The sequence below is a fragment of the Colias philodice genome, chromosome 20 (genome assembly GCF_061535455.1).
Source record: "Colias philodice isolate Cphi_HAF_F1 chromosome 20, ilColPhil1 Martin Lab GWU primary, whole genome shotgun sequence".
NCBI lineage: Eukaryota > Metazoa > Arthropoda > Insecta > Lepidoptera > Pieridae > Colias > Colias philodice.
Window position 1 is genome coordinate 3,056,341 of NC_143105.1, and position 25,650 is coordinate 3,081,990.

The 25,650-nt window shown below is 33.2% G+C and overlaps 1 protein-coding gene across 1 annotated transcript in view; it reads right to left on the reverse strand.

Moving 5' to 3' along the window:
* Positions 1 to 25,650, reverse strand: part of LOC149479328 (atrial natriuretic peptide receptor 3) — a 90,980-nt gene that overhangs the window by 9,750 nt on the left and 55,580 nt on the right. Inside the window, exon 3 of the mRNA XM_089708304.1 lies at positions 19,158 to 19,347. Coding sequence (XP_089564430.1) covers positions 19,158 to 19,347 — 190 coding nt within the window. The remainder of the gene's footprint in view (positions 1 to 19,157; positions 19,348 to 25,650) is intronic.

Below are 25,650 nucleotides of genomic sequence, written 5' to 3' on the forward strand. Positions count from 1 at the left end.
TGCAGTTTTGGGACACAGATAAGCTCCTTATCATTTTAGTCTCTTGAGTTCAGTATATTTGTTTCCAGTACAGAGTTTATGACCTATCAGTTTTAAATAAATAATTCATGCATTGTACTGAAAGTACTAGCCATGTTTAGATTATGATTGGTGGCGTTGGCTTGATAGATACCGCACGGTTTGGTTGGATGTTAAAAATCTGTATTATAATTAAAACCGTTTACCTGTTTTGATATTTTATTGCCTTATTCAAGGGGCGACCTTTTAAATTTATTTCTAACCCCAAAAGTAAGGACCAAGGTCTCTTCTTGTCCGCTTGTAGCAAGTGGTTGGGTTAAAACTGTGGGAGTTGAGACAGGTGGTAATACTATGTTAAGATGATTCAATTGTGCTTCTACAGAGTTCTAATTGAATAAATAAAGGTTTGAGTTAGAGGTATTTTTTCCTCGTCGGGATCAGCTGTTGCTTCATTTTGTAAGGAACATCTAAATGCGTAAATTGAAAGTCGTTACTGGCGCTTTCGCAGATTTACGCTAAAGATAGTGGAAGTTGTAGTAACTTTAACTTTTCAAGCCCAAAAGGTTAACTAAGGTACACTTGAACCAATCTCATAAGTTCTAATACTTTTAATCATTATGATTAACTTTTTGGTTCTTATTTGATTAACTTTTCGTCTGGGATTGTTAATATATTATATAATATAAAAATTTGTGTGATTTATTGGTAGGTATACTATCTGCACACCTTACTCTTTCAAATAAAGAAATAAGTAATTACTTATGTATTCAAATTCACATTGGCGTCCATATATTGTACACCAGGTGGGTAACAAGCAGGTCTCAATAAGTAAGCTTCAAATTACGGTCAAGTGTTTAATAGCTGTGTTTTACCTGAAAATAAAACACATATTAAATACTTACCTATATTTGAAGCTTACACTTAACGTCCACCTGTTGTGGATTTCGACTCAATGAAAAACATCCAGCGCCTGAACATTATCGTGCGCCCCGCCACCTGGTGGAGAGGTGTGCGAGAGAGATAGCATATATACAACGGAAAGAGAGGGAAAAATAGACGGAAAAAGCTAGGTGCCTTCTCAATAAGTAAGCTTCAAATATAGGTAAGTATTTAATATGTGTTTTATTTTCAGGTAAAACACAGCTAATAATTGTCGGTAACATTTTTCACTCCGAATCAAATGAGCTATCGCACGTATTTTTAAGAGACTTATCTCTATTTTTCGCCATTTTCAACTTATCACTTAGATATTAACATTAACTACCTACCTGTTTTATTTATTTTTTTTTCACTATTTATTTCATATGAAAAATAACGAAAGCAGACAGGGTTATATCACCTGCATAATTTTTAAATGCAAATTTTATGCCATCAACAACACATTTGCGATGAATTCAATTTTCTAAATTGCTTGTTGATTAACTGAAAACATTGTGAAGTAATTGGATTAAATTATCCTAATTAATTTACTATACTATATTATGTGAGACTAGTTTTCACTGCCGACTTTACTCATGTTGTATCTTAATAAGTGATATAAATCTTTATAAACTATAAATAATTACACTATTTTTATTTTTATTTAGGTATTATAATATTAAAAGCATGCCTATTACAAAGTTAACACTCCCAGGGGTCTAAAAAAGTTAATAACTGCACACACCCTTTTTAATTAATATATAAAAATTACCTATATCGAACAACATAGTATCTACTATTGTGGTTCTATATTACGTAATATAAAAATAATTATGATTTTGATATTTAAATCTTAACAAGTAATGTAGGTAAGGCCCGCGGCTTCGCCCGCATAATCAAAGGAAGTTCCCAAGGGAAAGAGATGTTACATCGCGTAAAATAATTATGTTGTTCTCTAGCCTATTTAGGGACTCAGACAGCAATATTGTATCATAAATAATTTGCGACGTGAAAGATAGACAAACAAACAAACTCAACTTCGGAATAATTATATTATAGTAAGTATAGTATTAGTAAGAATATTTCCTATTTTTAACATTTTCCAATGCATATACTAATTTTATAAAGACGTTGGCTACATCAGCTTTATAGAATTTCTCTTTCTTGATTTTACCTGTACATAATATGTATAAGTAAGAAGTACACAACATACAGATATAATTTTAAAATATGATACTGTTAATGTCAGAACACGTATCTGCTCTCAAAGAGACTTTAAAATTGTAATTATATCTCTGTGTTTATATTTTAATGTTAACAAATGTGATGAGAGCTTTCACTCGCAAAGTAGAGTAAATGCTAAGTTTTTATCGCGAAAACTTTTAATTATGAATGTGGAATTAAATCTCGGAATGGTAGCAACTATAAAGCCACATTTCATTTATTTAGCTTATACATGTACAGTTTAATAATAATACTAGCTGCGCTCCGCGGTTTCACCCGCGTGGCTCCGCTTCTGTTGGTCTTAGCGTGATGATAGCCTATAGCTTTCCTCGATAAATGGGCTATCCAACACCGAAAGAATTTTTCAAATCGGACCAGTAGTTCCTGAGATTAGCGCATTCAAACAAACAAACTCTTCAGCTTTATAATATTAGTATAGATAGGTATATATTTTACACTTGCTCCTTCCAGTTAATTTTCAAATTTTTATTGTATGTACATTCTACTAATAGTATAAATGTGAAAGTTTGTGAGAATGGATGGATGGATGGATGTTTCTTACTCTTTCACGCAAATACTATTCTGAACCGATTACAATAAAATTTAGTATGTAGGTAGCTAAAGACCCAGAATAAGACATTTTTATCCCGGAAATCCCACTAGTACGGGAACTATGCGGGTTTTCCTTTGAAAATGCGGGCCAATTCGCAGGCGTAAACCTATTTGTACATATTATGGACCCATTGGACATAAAATTTTTGTAGGGTATTTCTCGAATTTTAAAATGAAAAGGAAATTAACGTTTATTAAAAAATAAATAAAATAAAACTACTCTCTGTCCCTACTATAAATTCTACCAAATTGTTCATCAAATAAAAGAACAATTTGAATACTAGTAAAATAGAATATAGAATTTTCTTTTCGAGTTTATACTTTTATTGATTAGTATGTAGTTAATATTTAAATATAATATAAATGATAATTAATAAACATTAATATTATATTTATTTATGCTTTAATATGTTCATGTTAAAGCGAATCAACAAGCAATTACCAGTTCACGTAGCAAAATGTTAATCGAGTCAAATTTGCATTTGAACCGGCCGCTATCAATACTTCATTAGGTAATTTTCCGCTAAATTACAATAGGGATAATATTAGGAAATATTTAAAATACAAAGAAATTTAAAAATAACGGTTTTCTCTTTTCTCTACCATATAATAATTAAAGAAAAGTTCAATTAGAAGGGTCCTTAATTAAATAAATTAACATAATATTACAGTAGTATTACTGATAGACTACAGGCCCGTGTTGAAAAAATTATGGGTCATTTGACCCACCACCTGACCTATCTAGAATGATATAAGAGCATAAAATAATAAGATTCAGCACTATGACGTCACTTGTAAGCTGTCCACCTGAATGCAGATGAGAATTCGAAGGTTCAGGTAGAGATTTTCTCCCCTTGTCTCCATGATTTTTGTACGGCGTTGCGGAATAATTGATTAAAAGTAGTATAGAAATAGTATGACACAGATGCCGTACAAAATCAAATGACCAAATTTACCCCGGCAACTGTCGAAAAATAAAAATAAATTCCGACTTTGTGGACCACCATTTTTGTACGGCATCTGTGTCATACTATTTCTATACTGCTTTTAAGCCATTATTCCGCAACGCCGTACAAAAATCATGGAGACAAGGGGAGAAAATCTCTATCTGAACTTTCGAATTCTCACCTGCACTCAGGTGGACAGCTTACGAGTGACGTCATAGTGCTGAATCTTATTATTTTATGCTCTTATATCATTCTAGATAGGTCAGGTGGTGGGTCAAATGACCCATAATTTTTTCAACATGGGCCTGTAGTCTATGACAAAAACTTTGATCCTCCTTTTACGACTACTGGGGTTTGGTTAAAAATAAAGGGCCTGTGTTTGACCCTGGGTCTTCAACGTTTTTCATATACCTATACTTTCGTATATAGGTATAAATAATTATTATATAGCAGAAGAGTTTGTTTGCTTGTTTGAACGCGCTTATCCCAGGAACTACTGATCTGATTTGAAAAATTTCCTCAGTGTTAGATAGCCCATTTATTGAGGGAGGCTATAGGCTATGTGGTTAACATAACGCTAAGACTGAAAGGAGCAGAGCAATGCGGGTAAAACTGCGGGGCGTAGCTAGTAAGCCAAAATAAAAAGGTAGGTACTGCGAATAAGCGAATAAGGTACTGCGTTTCATCCTATCAGGCAAAATATCGCATCATAATATGGATTTTAGAAAGATCTATTATACTTAAGCCAACATTCTTTACAAAGAAGCAATGTGTATAAAATCCCGTCCCACCTTTAGTAATCTCACGAAGGGATTTCAGGTCAATTCCCTTATCAAGTGACATAATAGCACAGATAATTTATAACTATACTACATAATAGGGATAGTACAATAACCACAAAGGGGTCGTAAAGGCTTCAGCGAAATTGGCCCATGACAATGTCTTTTAGAAGGTATTGGTGAATGAGGTGCTTTATTTGAACTATTTGATTGACTAGTTTGAAGCCTTGGTTCACCTGTCGTGTTTCAATGGGAATTTCCATTCCCTATTTCCAGTCCTCGCCTGTTGTTTCCGCAACAAAACGTTATTACGTTCATAGCATATAAACTGTATGTTGCTTCTGCAAATCAGTAAACTGGCTTTATTTTCAATTTATTTTAATGTTCTTACTAATTTCACGATACGACTTTTACAACAGATTTTAAGTCCCTATTTAACTTGAATTAATTTTTAATTACAAATGCTTACGCGTCGGCGTAGGACTCCTTCGCACAAAATATCTTTGAATAATTAACTATTAGATAATTATTCAAGAATTAGGTAGGTACTGCTAGCGTTATTTCACTAATCTTAAGTGTATATTAATTCTTAAGATTATAATATACAAGCCGACTATAACTGAAAGCCGCTCTGGCATTAAAATAATCCTCTCTTTAACTGTAACTACTATATGAATATTTGATATAAACAACCTTTCGTCTTTGTAAATTATTATAAAATTTAGATGCCGAAATAATTGTTTTAAATCTATAGGTACCAATATAAAACTGCAGAGTTTGTTTGAACGCGCTAATATCAGGAACTACTGAACCGATTTTTTTAGTATTGTACCTATACGTGGTTTTTGAGTAAAGGCTATGTATTATGTTCTACGAGGGAAGCCAGGGCGGACCGCTAGTATTATATTTAAACAAACAGTTGTACGCTTTGAAGTGGGCTACCAAATATTGTAAAGAGAATCGAGACACAATTTTGAAAACAATTGTCGAAAACAAAACATTATAAAGACAAACAAAACCAGTGGTGATACCTTTTTAAAGTACCTACCTTTGAATCCTTTTTCATTTGAAGTAGTTCCTAACATTAAAATGAATTTATGTTCAAAAGTAAGCCTCTTCATAACAATTTGGCTAATTGGTTTAATATCTGGAACATAATTTTAGTAATTGTTTATTTTATTTATTGTATTTTGTAATTGTTTTATGAATATTATGCTTCAGATCGCGTTTAATACAAATTAGTGGTTTTCCAAAGACTAGCTAACTGAAACATTTTCTTTAATACCTTCTTAATTCTTGTTTTGGGGACGTGCGCTATGGGCGTCTTATTTCCATTACATATTATTTATTATGAGATATAGTTTCAAGTCTCTCCTCCAAACATATTAGTTATATGTAAAGTTACCAACTACTAGAATTATAAACATTTTATAAAATAGTTTATTGCTTAAAAACCTATTTTTCCAGTGTTATATAGTTTTCAAACTTTAACCTCCCTACTGGCAATACAATTATAAAAACAATATAAGTTTACGACCCTGTACCTTTTACACAATATTAATTCACTAATTAGGAACAAAGACCCAAGTTTTTAAATAAGCCCCTTCTTATTTTAATAAAAGGGCCCTTTCAAAAGATAGAGGAAAATGAACTGTATTTCGCGACTAAAGAGTTCAATTTTAAAGGGTTGTTTTATTATGAAGGTTGTCTAATAAGAAATTAATTATTCACCAACAATTTAGTGTGAAATAAATTTACAAAGGTACTAAAATTTGCTGATAAGGAAATTGCTTTCAAAAGGAGTATATTTTCCCATTTTTATTAATATTTATTGTTTATTTTCCGCTCATATTCGTACCCTTTTGGCCTTAGGCCCGCCGAGGAAAATGCACCTCCTACAAATGCCTCGCGCAGCAATTGCTTCGCGAGGCTGCTCGCTCTGTGAGGACCACCTAATTATTTATTTCAAAGACATCTCTAATTGAAGTTTGTAACACTCATCCATCGTGTTCCTTGACAGAGGCAGACGGGTTATAAATCATGTGATATTATTTAGTACTTAGTGCAAATAATGCCTCAACTGACTTTTGACTATCAATCTTATGCGAGACAATCCAATGTATAAAATTGTATTTAGTACGCAATTATACACCAAATTTTCTTCTAACAATTTTCTGATTTGTGTTTTTATTGGCTTCAAAAAAGAGTAAACGTGTTCAAATAGCGACTTGTCGTTAAAATTATGTAAGTATTCTTTCGTAGAATTTTAATAGTACGAAAGTATGTATACATCATTTAAACCAAAATTACTTTCCGTTATATATTTGATGAAATAATAAAATAGGTATGAAAACTGACATTTGCGATATGAATATTTTAGTGTTTTACGAACAATTGCTTATCTCATTATTGACTTTTGGATGTACTTTCTTTGCCTTATCCATACTTTACTTCATATTATAAAGCTGAAGAGTTTGTTTGTTTGAACGCGCTAATCTCAGGAACTAGGTCCAATTTGAAAAATTATTTCGGTGTTAGATAGCCCACTTATCGAGGAAATCTATAGGCTTATATATCATCACACTAAGACCAACAGGAGCGGAACAACACGGGTGAAAACGCGGGACGCAGCTAGTTCTGTATAAAAATGGATAGAATATATTTGAATAAGATTCGAATTGGAATGAAACGTTAACGGCTTATTCCCCGATCCTCGTAATCCCAAATAAATCATTGATATATAGTTGGATTATTCGTAATTGATTTATTTGATGTTATAATGGGTAAATTAATACATTGTCCCAATGTAAATGTTTACGAAAATATTATATTAGAATCGAATTCAAATAAATTTGTTGTTCCCATTGGATTGGTTGTTCCCATTCCAGAAGACTGACCACGCTGGAAAAGAGGCATTTAATTTTGCAACATCCTTCCACCTTTTCCAGTTAGTCAATGAAGCTACTCGGGTCCCAGATATTGAAAATCATTCTGCTAATTGCCTTGACCTTATTCTGACATCAGATCCAGATCGATATGCGGTTACGGTTTCCGCTCCACTGGGAACATCCGACCATTGTCTTGTTAAATCCGTGTCGACATTTACTCCTCCGGATACTACTTTAAGAGGAAAAAGAAGACTTTGGCGATATAAATTAGCTGACTGGGACGAGATGCGCCACTTTTTTGCTTCATATCCATGGCGGCAAGTTTGTTTCTCTTCTACCGACCCGTCAAAAGTTGCAGACGATGTTGCCGATGTTATCCGGCAAGGTATGGAATATTTTATTCCATTCTCTGATATTTCCGATGTCAATAAAGCTAGACCGTGGTTTAACAAAGAATGTAGGCATGCAGAACTTGCTAAACAGAACGCCTTTAAATCATGGGTCGATGCTCGGTTCCACAAATTACCGGATGTTGGTGCTAGAAAGAGATCATTCAATAGAGCTGCCAAGTTATGCAAAAAAGTACTGAAGAGAGCTCGATATGATCATATCCGACGAACAGGTGATAAGCTGGCAAGCTACCCTCCCGGTAGTAAAGCTTTCTGGTCCTTAGCGAAAGCTATAGAGTGTAACTTTTCTCACCCTTCACTGCCACCTCTCTTGAAACTTGACGGTAATTTGGCTCATACAGCAAAAGAGAAGGCTGATCTTCTAGCGTCACTCTTTGCCAATAATTCACGTCTCGATAATACAAACGCTAGTCCACCTAACATACCCCACTGCGGTTCCTTTATGTCTAAAGTTCGTATTATCCATAAAGATGTTTTAAAAATAATGCAAAATCTTGACGTGAATAAAGCCTGCGGACCTGACGGTATTCCTGGGTTAGTTCTCAAGACCTGTGCACCCGAGTTGTCTCCCATACTGACACGCCTATTTCGCCTTTCTCTTTCTTCCGGAATCGTACCTAAAGCTTGGAAGGTTGCCAACGTACAGCCTGTACCAAAGAAGGGAAGCCGTGCTGATCCTACAAATTACCGTCCGATCTCAATCACGTCCATAATCTGTAAGATTATGGAGCGTGCATTGAACAATCAATTGCTCGCATATCTAGAGGCCAATGATCTTTTGAGCGATCGCCAATATGGTTTTCGCCCAAAGAGATCAACTGGGGATCTCCTAGTGCACGCGACTCACTTATGGGGAGAGGCTATTGAGAACCATGGCGAAGCATTAGCAGTGTCATTGGATATCTCGAAGGCCTTTGACAAAGTTTGGCATAATTCCCTTATAAGCAAGCTTCCTTCTTACGGTTTACCTCCACTCCTCACAGCTTGGATAGCCGACTTCTTGAGAGAAAGATCCATTCGAGTAGTTATTGATGGCTGCTCGTCTGATCAATTGGCCATTAATGCCGGTGTACCTCAGGGGTCTGTCCTCTCTGCAACTCTCTTCTTGATTCACATAAATGATCTACTGCAATCAAACATCTTCGGGTATGCAGATGATTGCACCATTGTAGAGAGGTACCTATCTAATGCTCGTGCTACAGGAGACATGATTCGAATGGAAAGGGAGGCCATGATTCAGCGGGTGAATCTGACACTACAAAATGTATCTCAATGGGGAGAAGCGAATTTAGTCAGATTTAATGCTGCAAAAACCCAGGCTTGTCTTTTTTCAGCCAAAAAGAGTCCTCTCACCTTGACTCCCAGTTTCCAAGGAGTGGCGATAGAATTTGCGGACCACTTGGAGATGCTAGGCGTTTCTTTATCGCCAAATCTCAACTTCGGGCGGTTCATAGTGTCCAAAGCACAACTTGCAGCCAAAAAACTTGGCATACTATCTAAGGTGCGGCAGTATTTCACATCACAACAGCTTCTAAATCTTTACCAAGCGCAAGTTAGATCTTGTGTGGAATACTGCTGCCACCTGTGGGCAGGCACTGCCAAATGCCACCTTGATGTTTTGGAAGCGATGGAAAGACGTGCCAAAAGAATTATAGGCGACGATAACTTAGCTGAAAACCGCCTTCAGAGTCTTACTCATCGCCGAAGAGTTGCCAGCCTTTCGGTATTCTATCGCTTACACTTCGGCGAATGCGCCACTGAACTGCACAGCATCATCCCTGCTTCCCCTTTTTTTCAACGGACATCCAGGCGCACTGCAGGCTACCATCCTTACTTGGTGGAAATGCCGACTGCTCGCACTTCTCGCTTTGCGTCGTCATTCTTAATGCGAACCGCCAAGGAGTGGAATTCCCTGCCAGCGTCTGTCTTTCCAGAGAAGTACAATATGGGTTCCTTCAAGAGGCGAATAAATAGGCATTTTCTAGGTAGACATGATTTACCACCATAGACCGCGTCACCGCTTTCCATCAGGTGGGACTGTGGTCAAATGTCTACCTATCCTAATGTAAAAAAAAAAAAAAAAAAAAAAAAAAAAAAAAAAAAAAAAAAAAAATTAAATTTACATACTCAAAGTCATGGTCAGGTTTTGTATTATATACTTATACGTTTTTGCTAAAAATATATTTTCAATAGTATAATATAGTACCTAATACACTAATAGCACATGAAATAACACGTAGTATAATATAATACTAGCTTTCGGCCCGCGGCTTCACTCGCTGTATCTAAAACATACAACCACTCCGTTGAGACATGAAAAAAAAATACAAACAAAGAGAAAACAGGCTTACTTTAACATACACCATCCTACTACATTTAAAAGGTGTTCAACAATGCGTAGGACGTTAGACTGTAAACTACGTTAAAAGCAATACAAGGTTCCGCAACGCAAATAACTATCTAAGAAACCTTTGAAAAAATGTTTGCGTTCAATTCCTTATGAATAGTTGTGTGGGCAACTACTAATTCCCTTATAAGGTTTCATTGCTTTTTTGGATATAATCATTCGTAAATTAAACGTCTCCGCCAATCTTAATGAAACTTCTAAAACGTGCGCTATTTTCTTCGTATAATCTTTCTGTATGAACCCGCCTTTTATAAAAAGGAAGTGTGTGCCGAGCACACGTGTCAGAAGTGAAAGTTCTTTAGCAAGGTTCAAAAATACCAAAATCGCCTTTTTCCTTACCTTTTTCCATGACGTGACGGTATTGCTATGACGCGACCTTGAAATTATACTCTCAACGCCTAAATAACTTTTACTTCAAAAACCCTTAACTATAAGATAAACCTTTTGAAGTCTAAAGATGCTTCTATACAATTCTACACTTGCAAGTACTGGCACAGATCCTTTATTCCTTTGACGAGTATCGACTGAGGATTTCCGTCTATTGACACAAGGAACAAATTAAATTGGATCGCACTTGGAATGGTTTAATTGCAGGTCTTATGTTTGAAAGGTTTTGGAGTCTCAACTTGTTTTGGAAATTCAAGGAAATATTTCATCAAGTTTTAAGTCATAACTGTACTTTTCTAGTGCATATTGTACTTAATAATTATAAAAGACTAGCTGTGCTCCGAGGTTTTACCCGCAGTGTCTTAGCGAGTCGATATATAGCAATATAGCCTATAGCCTTCCTCGATAAATGGGCTATAATATAACACCGAAATAATTTTTCAAATCAGACCAGTAGTTCCTGAGATTAGCGCGTTCAAACAAACAAACTCTTCAGCTTTATAATATAAGTATAGATGTTATTCTGCTGTCTGCATGTACTGTTACATTTCACACAAAGCTAGATAGAAGATAGCAAACATGAATTTAATTAACATTTATGATAAAAAACGTCATACATCCTAATTTAATTAATGAAAGCTCCGTCCGTACATACATATATCATAAAAATTTGGCTTTCTCGTGATGAATTCCCTATAGATGATACTGCAGAACTTAGCTAAAGAAATAAAAAATGCATTTGCATGAAATGAGGTCCAAGATTAAAGTCTAGTCTAGTAATCAAATTTGTAAGAGCACCAAGTTTTTAAATAAGCCATAATGCTTCATGTCATAAATACCTAACTTGTATTTTTTTTATTTATAAATTTACACTTTATTAACACTAAGTATATAACCTTAACAAATTTTCGCGAAACTGTAAAACAGTTTGTTGGCAATGAATTTTGAATTAATAACTTGATGGGAATACTATTTTTATTGATGTTTTTATAGCTATAATATCATCCCGCGGCTTTTATTGCGCTCGTTTTACTGCTTCTGAATATTCCTGGAGCGTAGTTCCATCTATTTTTTATTTACTACATTGAATATATACAATATCTTTGGAATATAACGCGTTTTTATATGATTTTTTTTATATGATTTTTGAAGTAAAACTTCTTTAGGCGCGACTAGGGAGTAACTCAGATTTTTTTTCTGACGGAAGTAACGCTTACTATAGTCTGTGTAGTTTCCGCCATTTAAAAATAATAATTCTGATTGGTTGTAAGTATATGTCATATACTACACGCTTCTTGACTTATACGCCAGCTAGTGGCAAATATCATAATCAATTAGGATTATTTATTTTCAAATTTTCAAACGGATCAATTGTGAATAGCAAAGTGAATGAAAAATTCAACAGTTTTAAAAACATTATTATAAATTGCAAAATTTTTTGAAAATCTCTAAATATACTTGTTTATTTATTACTTTTAAAATAAGTAAATTAAAAATAAAAATAAACATGTTGCGGATTATAATCAATCTATTTTAAACTTTTTAAATATTGCTGAAGACAAAGTAGTATCCATAGCAACAGATATGTATATAGGTTGTCATTCAGTTGAACAAGAAGCATATGTACGCCAACAATTTCATAAAATGTCAGTTATTGATACAGGAGGATCGCCTTATGAAATCATATTAGTTCTTAACAAATTTTACATTATTACAACCAATATTGATGTATCTGATGGCTTAGCCAACGGTTGTGTTGGAAAGTTAGTGTATATTGAACGTGATGACAGTGATAACATCATACGCTTATGGCTTGAGTTTCCTGGTAAGATAGGAGAGAAAATTAGGAAAAAAGCTGCCCATCATATTCAAACTCTAAACATTAGTAGAACAGCAGTCCCAATTTTACGAAGATCGTCATCTGTACCAATGAATAGAAATAAGACAATATTTGCAAAGAGAAATCACTTTCCATTAGTATCTGCTTGTGCGCTTACAATACATAAGTCTCAAGGTGGTACTTTTGATCAAATCGTTTATGAATACAATAAAAGTCACAGTCAGCAGCTGTTATATGTAGCATTATCACGAGTAACTGATATAAATGGATTGTTCATTGTCTCAAACACCGATGACAACAAATTTTATCATGGAAGAAAGCGTCCAGGGGGAATAGTTGATTTACAGTGTGAATTTGAAAGACTTTCAAATTCTCGCCTAATAACACAACAGGAAGAATTATATAACCTTGTAAATGAGAGAAACATTACACTATTTTCCTTCAACTGCCAAAGTTTACGTGCTCATGTTTCTGATCTGAATGATAAAGTATTAAAAAGGTCCACATTGCTGTTATTTTCCGAAACTTGGATGAAAAATGACGAACAAATTCTTATTGAAAATTTTTATTGCGTTACCCAATACAAACGACCCAACTCAACTGCTGGTGGAGTAGCTGTATATCATTCATCTACAGATACACTGAACAATGTAACACCAATTCAAAATATTTCACCAACTATATTATCACAAATTTCCGATGAGGTTTCACAAATTGGTGACATCGCCTTGGTTCGATGTGTTAATACGAATGACCAACCTGTGATTATCGTTGTTATTTATATTTCTACAAATACTAGCCTGACAAATATCATAAAATTTATTCATCAGCAATTACTTCACTTCACAATTGAAGGTTCTCGACTTTTAAATAGTAATTATCATGAATTACCGATGATTCTAACTGGAGATTTTAATGTTAATTTCGCTCTCAGGAATCTCAGCCGTTAATTGATTTTTTAGAAGAAAAATTTGATTTATCTATGAATACTTCTCGACTTCATTCAACAACGCGTTTCGGTACAACGATAGATGCTGTATTTTCAAGAAAAGTAGCAAATTTAGAGAGTAAAATTTATGTTTCACATTATAGTTACCACAAACCTATAATTTCGTACGCAAGAAATTATGATGACATTCAATTACCTGTTTCGAATGAATAATATTAATATAACATTTAAATAATCTTTGTGAAGCACATGAATAATAAATATAATTAAATTATAATATAATATTTATTTATTTAAGTTAATATTTAATCATTTCAGTGATATATGTCGTCAACGCCAAAGAAGTTTTACTTCAATCGCGCGTAAAGGTTACACGCACACACTTTTTTTTTTTTTATTATAATGTCGTATTAAAATAGTACCTATATACTGTAAATTCTATGTCTTTAGGTACATACCTATTAAATACTAATTATATAAAGCTGTAGAGTTCGTTTTAACGCTCTAATCTGCAGAGGAACTACTGCACCGATCAAAAAAAAAATCACCGATGTATACATCCGTGATCCATACTTCCTTCTTCGGTTATATAATCTACTAGCTTACCGCCCGCAGCTTCGCCCGCTTTGTATAAAACTTATAAATTATATACTAAAACCTTCCTCTTGAATCACTCTATCTATCAAAAAAACCCGCATCAAAATCCATTGCGTAGTTTTAAAGATTTAAGCATACAAAGGGACATAGGGACGGAAATAGCGACTTTGCTTTATACTATGTAGTGATAGTGATCACGGTCGAAGCCGGGGTGAACAACTAGAATACTATATGGCAATTTTAAAAATAACAATATATTTATGTCAAAAAAATTGCTTTTCATACAAAAAGCTTTACTCGCTCTACAGAACTTTGTAACAGAATCCAATAAAGGGTGACGTCACAGTCCACACAAAGTGTAAACCCAACGTGGTTTCATTAAATGCTCTTGCATGTATTTTTGATCGATAAAATTACAATTCACATATTGTTTATAATGTTTTAATCGTTTGAATTTTCTTATAGCAATAAAAGTAATCTAATTAGCTTGTTGTCCCGCCGCTACGTAATCTAAAACTTAAACTATTTATAAAACCTTCCTCTTAGGGCCGATTTTTCAATGCTCGGATAAAACTTATCCGTCCAATAAAGTATTACAAGATAATATTAAAATGACACGTAAACTGTCAAATACGGGCAATTAGAATACGTTTTTAAAATGGTAGTTTTATACATTATTCGACGAATAAGTTTTATCCAAGCATTGAAAAATTCGCCCTTAAACAACTATTTTTATACAAACCACATATTTTGTTGCGTTGTCTGACATACATAGGGATCTTCAGACTAGTACTAGTTACGTAACGTAGGTAGTTTTCTAACTGCTTATACTTATACCTATAATAAAAAGGGTATTTGGACGGATCCTCATTGGCTATCAAAATCTTATTAATTACAAATTCAATCGCTAAATTAGATTCGATTAAATCTAGAAATAAATCCTGAATTTATAATCCAGAGTCTTAAATTACAATTAGTGTTCATAACTAACTTATCACGATTTCTTAGAAGCTATATTATTACCTACGACAAGAATTAACATTACAATTTAACGAAGAAAAATATATTAAATAAGACTAATTAAGTATTCCAAAAGTTAAACAAGGTAGAAAATAATCTGGTAGCTAAATAAAATAAAAGGATTCGTAGACATAAGGAAATATTAAATGTTTAAGTAATATTTCCCAGAATTTGAGAAACTGAAATTTTTGTTAATTATTCTAATAAACAGTACAATTTATAACCCTATTATCCATACTAATATTATAAATGCGAAAGTAACTCTGTCTGTCTGTCTGTTACTCAATCACGCCTTAACTACTGAACCAATTTGCATGAAATTTGGTATAGAGATATTTTGATAGCCGAGAAAGGACATAGGCTACTTTTTACCCCGGGAAATAGGATAGGTATTATCCCGGAAATCCCACGGGAACGGGAACTATGCGGGTTTTTCTTTGACTGCGCGGGCGATGCCGCGGGTGGAAAGCTAGTTTCTAATAAGTTAGTAAAGATTATCAAATCGTGTTATAAAATCACGTGTTAGACTACTATATTATAGAAAAAGAATTTAGATCGTAATACAAAGCCTCAATAAAAATATAAAACGTATACTGGAAGTATTATTATATTATTATCAAATCACACATATTTGTCTTTATGATTGTAATAGACGAAATATTATTTTATATAGTAAACCTTTTTTAATATCGCCTGTAATAAAACCATACATAAAAAAGCATAAATAAATCTAGATGCCTTATCACCAACACAAACAACGAAAACTTTAAAACTATAACGAACTTTAATACAAACTGAAAAGGGGTACATGCCATTTTCCAGGCGACTCTCCACGAAATTGCTTTGACAACGTAATGCTATGAAGATTTATGTATTCCGATACACTGTATCATTCCACTTATGCATAATATTCAGATTGGTTGAACAGCTGCTGTGAAATCTATACATTATAATTTTGTGTGAAATCCTTTGTCACCTTATGTTTTGGGTCAGATTACTCATAATAATTATAGTAGACGTTTTTTTGTTCGTACACTAGGTATGCTATTCTACTATCCTATTAATATGTTTAAATGAGATTAAATGAATAGGTATTGGGATAAATAGATGAATAACTCTTTCACGCAAAACATCGATCGAACACACTTCATCAGATAAGTAATTTTGGTACAGAAATATAGTATAATCTGGATAAGCACATAGGCTTCCTTTAACCAAACTAGTAGGTTTCAGCAAGTAATTGAACAATATATAGATTTAATAATTATTGATCCTATAGAAATTGTCATAGGTAATAAGTAAATCTGAGGTTAGCATTTTCAAAACACTTCAAACTAGCATAACAATATATCAATTGCAATGAAAACATTAATTATTTCATCCAAGGTAACATAATCTCTGCGTTAATAGCCGTTAAGTGTTCAATGAAGTGACATAAGAATTCGTGCAAACACAGAATTGGGTCAAGGGTGTCTGAACGAAAGTGCTTTTGATCTCTCTGAAATGTTCTTTGTTTTTAGTTTATGTTGTTTTCAATATGTTTTCAACTCACTTCGAAACAGAGGTTCTCAATTTGACTATTTTTTATTTCTTTATGAAAAATGATATTATTACATTGACCGTAATAAAACTACATAAAAATGTTTATGGTGCCTCTATTGCTTATAAAAGTATCTCTTTATCATTGTAACGTTATTCGAAATATGCCCTTAATCTGTCTTTATTGGCTACTACACTAGTGCTTTAACTTCGTACCTATAAAATTATACTTTCATTTATAAGTAGGTATATAAAACCTATTTCTTTTATATGAATTATTATCATATTACAATACATTTTATGTTTATTTTTTACATACCATACAATAAGCTTAACCTAAGATAAAATATTTTTAAATTCAATTACTTATCTCATTAAAGTAGTAAATAATATTGTATGAGAGAGAGATACATAATTTTTATCCATACTAATACGTATTTCAAATGTGAAAACCTGTTTGTCTGCTTCTCTGTGTTATACTTTATCGATTAAACCGCAGTACCGATTAAGATAAAATTTATATTATGGATAATAGTTAAAAACCTAGAACCAAGGATAGGCAGCCTATTTTAAGAAATTCGTAGTTTTGTTCGCAGATGAAACCGCGGGGCACAGCTAGTTGTGTTATAAACATTCGTTACTCGGAATGTAATATAATATCTTGAGTGAAAGTTTACTGAAAATATCATGTGTTCCACAATACTGTAATTGTATACGATGCAGTGATGAAAACTTCCTGGAATACTGCGAGAAAAATAACTAAAGAATTGTTGTTTATTTATTTTATCATTTATTACATTTTATATCATACAATTTACAGTCTTTAATATAAACAAATAAATATCTTTATAAAATTAACCCTTCGACAAATCCGGCTTCCTTAAAAAAAACAATTGAATGTAATGAGAAGCATGTTAATATTAAAAAAATAGAAAGACATTTTCTTCAATATTTCGATAAAATTTTTCCATTTAAAGTATAAATTGTGATTTTAGATAATAACCAGCAATGATTAACAGCTCTATATCCTACTAATTAATGTTAAAAATTCGAAAGTTTGTGAGGATGTGTGTGTGTTTGTTACTCTTTCACGCAAATACTACTGAACCGATTACAATGAAATTAAACACACATATAGAGGGTAACTTGGATTAACATATAGGTTTTATCCCGGAAATCCCACGGGAACGGGAACTATGCGGGTTTTTCTTTGAAAACGCGAGCGAAGCCGCGGGCGGAAAGCTAGTTTAAAATAAAGTTGCTATAAAAAACATTCACACATATAAATTTAGTATTTATCCATTAATAGCATTTCCATGTCACTATTAATGTAGGGTTTATTAGCAAAAGGCTTAAAGGGCGAATAAGGGTTAAATCCTGTTATTGATTAGCCTAAAACTGGATTACTTCTACACGTTTTCATTAATAGTTAAAGCAGAGGCCATCTTAAGGCCTTACTCTTCTCTATTTATAGTTTTGTAAAAACTAATCTGATTACTATAAATAAGTTTGTGAATGAATAGGCGTTTCCTTCTCTTTAATGGTGCATTTACACATTCGTGCGTGTGTGTATTCTCGCGCACGCCGCGAATTTATGATATTTAAGTAATGTCCTCTACATTCACAGAATGCTCGCGATCATTCGATTCGCTCGCGATTCGCAGAATGCTCACGAAAGGAGCATACTGTATGTTTACACGGCCAGCAAGATTACCGATGTCGCTCGTCACTAAAATTTTTCTAAGTAGAGGGTACTTAGAAATTTTTTATTAGGATTAAGAACTAACAATAAGTATTAAGACATATGTAGCGGTTTGTGGGCTTATGGTGCACAGAAAAACTTGAATGAGTTTATGATTGCAGCAATGGAAATTATATCATAAGAATTAATATTATGTATGTTAAATAAATAAAATAAATAAATTCGTGAAACCTGCCGTGAAATGGGCGTAGAAGTTGCTATTAAATGCCACTCCCGCTTTAATTCTATATTTACAATTTTTATAATTCTATTTTATTGGGTCTTGAAAGCGGATGAATATGCGTGAACGCCGCGTCGCGTCGCTTGAAGTAGGCGCGAATTCTGTCTCATCTGTGAGACAGGATATTCACGTGCATTCACGCCTGTTACCAGAGTAACAGCACGTGAATAACGCGAAAACCGTCCTCTCGTGTACGCCTGCAGTTCACGGAGATTTACGACGACAATGTGGAGCCGCCATAAAGCAAATTCTTGATTGGATCTGTATGGAATTTGACACGGTCATGCTCTGGGTTAGTTCATGGACATTTTTTTTACCGGAACTATACGAAAGAACTCTGCTGACAAAATTAAAATTGGAAATAATATAGTCATTCCATACAAATCAAATTTAATTTTGATATATAAACCTCTTTATATCAAAACTTTCAATCAAACAATATACTTCAATCATAAACGAGTACGATCATGATGATAATCATGGTAAATAATATAGATTTTCCTTTTAAACTGCTATATAAGTAGTTTAACTCTATTAAGCACATGTCAAATAATATATCGGTTCAATGTAGCAATCTGTTCTTTTGCAGTAATGATGATAAGGATGATGATGATTTAAAAGAATTAAATTTAAAAGTTACCCAAAGCAAAATCACAAGCTGGCCCGAAGAAAACCGTAGCACAGTCATTGTAAGCATCAATGGCTGATATCACAGCATACGCTGCGTCGCAGTCTGTGACGTCATACGTCATCCATTCGAAGCTGAGCCATGGAGGCAGTAACTCCTTCACAGCATCTGACTGCACCGCTAGTTGGAGGACTGGCTCCACCTGGATTGAAGACAAGAATTTACTTAATAATCTATACTAATATTATAAAGCTGAAGAGTTTGTTTGTTTAAACGCTCTAATCTCAGGAACTACTTGTCCGATTTGAAAAATTCTTTCGATGTTAGATAGCCCATTCATCATTCATTCATATTATCATGCTAAGACCAACAGGAGCGGAGACAGGCGGGTGAAACCGCGGAGCGCAGCTAGTATAATAAAATAAAATATAATGTAATTTTTTTGTATTTTTTGATGGTGTCTTAGAATGTATAAGCTTATCATTGTGTTGTTTGGTTGCAATAAATCTTTTTGTATTGTATTATTGTATTGTAAATAATAACTTTATACATGTACAAATAGTATACAAATAAAAATTGCTTGGCGATTTTCAGGTATTTTGTATTTATCCTTTAGTATTTATATTTCGTATTTATATTCAATTTAATGCGTTTTTAGTTATTTAAATAAAGTTGTTTGTATATAGGTACAGTTTATTTATTTAATACTGACTCATGTTGGTTTCTGAAAAAACTACTTTTCGAATTTTGAACCGATGTTTCACAATCGATGTTTTCAATCGCTTCTAGAAAAGTATAGGTAACTGATAAATATCATATGAAAGACGCGGGTTCGAATCCCGCCTCGTGATCGAATTTTTTCTATTCTTACAAATTTATATAAATATCCTTTGTTTTAAAGTCAGTGTAATGAATTCGAATACAAGTCTTTCTAACCATATGTATGCAAAACTATTTCAAAGTTTTAATCCGTACAACATGATTCAGTATGCATGCTAGTACAGGCGTCAGCGAGTATCCTATACTTATCCTACTAATATTATAAATGCGAAAGTTTGTGAGGATGTGTGTGTGTGTTTGTTACTCTTTCACGCAAATACTACTGAACCGATTCCAATGAAATTTAGCACACATAACTTGGATTAACACATAGGATAGGTTTTATCCCGGCAATCCCACGGGAACAGGAACTATGCGAGTTTTTCTTTGAAAACGCGGCCGAAGCCGCGGGCGGAAATCCAGTCATACATATATAACACATATTAATCTCGTAGGAGTACAAACTCAACCTATTATTAGTCCTACTAAATATAATTTACAATAGACATACGTACATAATCCATACTAATATTATAAATGCGAAAGTAACTCTGTCGGTCTGTCTGTTACTCAATCACGCCTAAACTACTGAACCAATTTGCATGAAATTTGGTATGGAGATATTTTGATACCCGAGAAAGGACATAGGCTACCTTTCATTGCGAAATATGTACCACGGGCGAAGCCGGGGCGGACCTCTAGTACTTTATACTTTTACATAATTCCCTGTTGATCTTCCAAATTAAATAGATTAAAGTACTTAATTTACCGATCTTTTTTACTGAATGAGTGGGATAAGAAAGGGAAGGTGTTTGACACTTGTAATTAAGTTTCTCGACAATCCAATTAAACTTTTTCCTCGTGTAAATTGGAAGTACTGAGTGATAAATAATGTGTAAGGAGGTTTCCCTGTTAATTATATAGTTTCTTATATGTTTAAAACATGCACTAAATAGAGTACATAAAGAAATATTATATTATTATCATAAGGAGTAAAAAAAGTTCACAGAAATAGTTACCTCTATTTTTAGCTGTTTATACGTGTAAACTTCTAGTTCTATTTTAATAAAATAAAATTATATTGATTAATAAAATGGTTAAGTGATATTTTATTTAACAAAAATACACACACGAAATTGTAAAGACTAATTTTCAAATCACAAAATATCTTCATAAAATGATCTAGTTTTTTTTTAATAGAACTGCGTTTTAAGATATTAGATTATTTAACTACATTCACTGCACTAGTAATCCATACTAATATTATAAATGCGAAAGTAACTCTGTCTGTCTGTCTGTTACTCAATCACGCCTAAACTACTGAACAAATTTGCATGAAATTTGGTATGGAGATATTTTGATACCCGAGAAAGGACATAGGCTACTTTTTATATTTACAAAATATATGAAAGGCAAGGTCACTTTCCTATCTAAGGAAAATTATTTACACGAAATAGCGCCCTGGGTACAATAGTTCAAACTAATCTTATTTTCCACAACTTAGAGTTACCCGAATAAATATTTACATAGGACATTTTGGGACGAGCTTATATGAGTGATTGGTGAATGACAAACCATTATACGCTATTTTTATAAAAGCGTGCGATATTTTTTAATATGTACTTACTAAGTATTATATTTGTGTGGGGAATAAAGTTAGTTAGTAAACCGAATTATCTACTTATTTAATCATACTATCATACTATTATTATAAATGCGAAAGTGAGTATGTATGGATGTTTGTTACTCTTTCACGCAAAAACTGCTGAATCGATTTTCATTATTTGGAATACACATAGAGAATAACTTGGATTAACACCTAGTATAGTATCAATCTCGAAAATCTCAAACTATTCTTTGAAAACGCGAGCGAAGGTATACATAATATATCGTATATTCACTACTACGAAAGAAATGGTCCATTTGTAAGCCTCATTAATATAGAATGAAAATTCTAAGTATCTTACACATCACAGAACTTAGTTCAATACTTAACATCTTCAAAAGACGACTCAGGTATCAAGCTTTGAAATTTATAACATAACTAGCTTTCCGCCCGCGGCTTCGCCCGCATTTTCAAAGATAAACCCGCATAGTTCCCGTTCCCGTGGGATTTCCGGGATAAATCCTATCCTATGTGTTAATCCAAGTTACCCTCTATATGTGTGCTAAAATTCATTGTAATCGGTTCTGTAGTTTTTGCGTGAAAGAGTAACAAACATCCATACAAACTTTCACATTTATAATATTAATAGGATTCGTAGAACTTACACGTGCTACGAATGTGCTACGAGTTATATGAATCTGTAAATGCTATGCAATGATTATTATTCACCATAAGTTAAATAGTTTAATTTTATTATATTTATATAAGCTGAAGCTTTATGCTTTATTTGAAACTAAAAAAATTTCCGCCCGCGGCTTCGCCCCCGTGGTGTTTTTATAAAAGGTGCCTTATGTTCTATCTCAGGGTCTAAAGATTATCTGTGCCAAATTTCATCCAAATTCGTTGAGAAGTTTAAGCGGGAAAGCGTTACAGACAGACAGAGTTACTTTCGCATTTATAATATTAGTAGGGATATAAACATCTTTCTTAATATTTATTAAGAATCAAAATCACGGAAAATCGTCTAATTTGTTTTGAAATTTGCATCTGTAGAACTTTTGTTATCAAAGGCATGGAAAATCATAGACCTTTTCCTCAAAGTAAGCAACTTTTCGTTTGTAAATTTTATATGTAAATTCATAGACAACGTAACTTGTTGGCAACAAGATTGCTCTGAACTTGTGGATATTCCTTTGGGATATTTCCGTCCTAAATAATTTGTTGCTTGTTGCTTGTTGCTTGTTGCTTGTTGATGTATCAACATGTCTATAACGAAGGCCTGTTGAAAATTATGTACGAGAAAACTAACCGGGTTTGGTTTATTTTTTGGAAGGTTAAATATTATGATTAGGAAATAACTTACTACAAGTGCTTCAACCCCTAACTAGACTTATAGTGAAAGTAAAAAAGGAATAGTTTTCTTGTCGTGTCTTAAGTAAATTTTTCTTTCTTTCTAAATTGATGAAAAACATTGCATTGTTCAACATTAAATCTATAGTAATATTATGAAGCTGAAGAGTTTGTTTGGACACGCTTATCTCAGGAACTACTGGTCGGATTTGAAAAATTTATTCGGTGTTAGATAGCGCATTTATTGAGGAAAGCTATAGGCTCATATCATCTCGCTAGACCAGCAGGGGCGGAGCAATGCGGGCGAAACCGCGGAGCACAGCTAGTGAGAAAATAAACGTTACATCCGTAATAAAATGGGCTTTTTTATCGTTCTATATTTTTTTATTTATAACATCTATCTAATATATATTATAAAGGCGAAAGTTTGTAAGGATGTATGGATGTATGGATGTTTGTTATGGATGTTTGTTTCACATAAAAACTACTGAACCGATTACAATGACATTTAGCACACATAGAGGGTAACTTGGATTAACACATAGGATAGTTTTTATCCCGGAAATCCCACGGGAACGGGAACTATGCGGGTTTTCCTTTGCAAACGCGGGCGAAGCCGCAGGCGGAAATCTAGTAATTTATAATTTGTTTTCAATCTCAATCAAAGGCGGGCAAAACTAATCTCAACTAACTCTCAGTATTCGTTAATTACACCAAAATTTACGTATTAACAAATTTAGTTTGAATTAAACTAGTAACATAATTTTACAATGTGTATTATTAAATTGTATTAAAGTACAAAATAATAAATTCCATCCGTTAATCCAAGTTACCCTCTATATGTGTGCTAAAATTCATTGTAATCGGTTCAGTAGTTTTTGCGTGAAAGAGTAACAAACATCCATACAAACTTTCACATTTATAATATTAATAGGATTCGTAGAACTTACACGTGCTACGAATGTGCTACGAGTTATATGAATCTGTAAATGCTATGCAATGATTATTATTCACCATAAGTTAAATAGTTTAATTTTATTATATTTATATAAGCTGAAGCTTTATGCTTTATTTGAAACTAAAAAAATTTCCGCCCGCGGCTTCGCCCCCGTGGTGTTTTTATAAAAGGTGCCTTATGTTCTATCTCAGGGTCTAAAGATTATCTGTGCCAAATTTCATCCAAATTCGTTGAGAAGTTTAAGCGGGAAAGCGTTACAGACAGACAGAGTTACTTTCGCATTTATAATATTAGTAGGGATATAAACATCTTTCTTAATATTTATTAAGAATCAAAATCACGGAAAATCGTCTAATTTGTTTTGAAATTTGCATCTGTAGAACTTTTGTTATCAAAGGCATGGAAAATCATAGACCTTTTCCTCAAAGTAAGCAACTTTTCGTTTGTAAATTTTATATGTAAATTCATAGACAACGTAACTTGTTGGCAACAAGATTGCTCTGAACTTGTGGATATTCCTTTGGGATATTTCCGTCCTAAATAATTTGTTGCTTGTTGCTTGTTGCTTGTTGCTTGTTGATGTATCAACATGTCTATAACGAAGGCCTGTTGAAAATTATGTACGAGAAAACTAACCGGGTTTGGTTTATTTTTTGGAAGGTTAAATATTATGATTAGGAAATAACTTACTACAAGTGCTTCAACCCCTAACTAGACTTATAGTGAAAGTAAAAAAGGAATAGTTTTCTTGTCGTGTCTTAAGTAAATTTTTCTTTCTTTCTAAATTGATGAAAAACATTGCATTGTTCAACATTAAATCTATAGTAATATTATGAAGCTGAAGAGTTTGTTTGGACACGCTTATCTCAGGAACTACTGGTCGGATTTGAAAAATTTATTCGGTGTTAGATAGCGCATTTATTGAGGAAAGCTATAGGCTCATATCATCTCGCTAGACCAGCAGGGGCGGAGCAATGCGGGCGAAACCGCGGAGCACAGCTAGTGAGAAAATAAACGTTACATCCGTAATAAAATGGGCTTTTTTATCGTTCTATATTTTTTTATTTATAACATCTATCTAATATATATTATAAAGGCGAAAGTTTGTAAGGATGTATGGATGTATGGATGTTTGTTATGGATGTTTGTTTCACATAAAAACTACTGAACCGATTACAATGACATTTAGCACACATAGAGGGTAACTTGGATTAACACATAGGATAGTTTTTATCCCGGAAATCCCACGGGAACGGGAACTATGCGGGTTTTCCTTTGCAAACGCGGGCGAAGCCGCAGGCGGAAATCTAGTAATTTATAATTTGTTTTCAATCTCAATCAAAGGCGGGCAAAACTAATCTCAACTAACTCTCAGTATTCGTTAATTACACCAAAATTTACGTATTAACAAATTTAGTTTGAATTAAACTAGTAACATAATTTTACAATGTGTATTATTAAATTGTATTAAAGTACAAAATAATAAATTCCGAGAAGATACTCCATTATTTGTACATACCGTAAACATGTATTTCAATAATTTCAAAATATAATTACAGCGTTTCATTATAATAATTTCAATTATAAAAATAATCTTCACAATAAAAGCTCATACATTAAAAGATTGTACTAAAAGTCAAAGACTTCTCTTTAATAAAAATAAAATCCCTGCGGCTCCACTGGTATTAAAAATTAAGTCAACATAAAAAGCAAACGCGGGGAAACCGCTAAATCGTATTCCAAAAGAAAAAGCTGTTGTACTTTAGACAAAA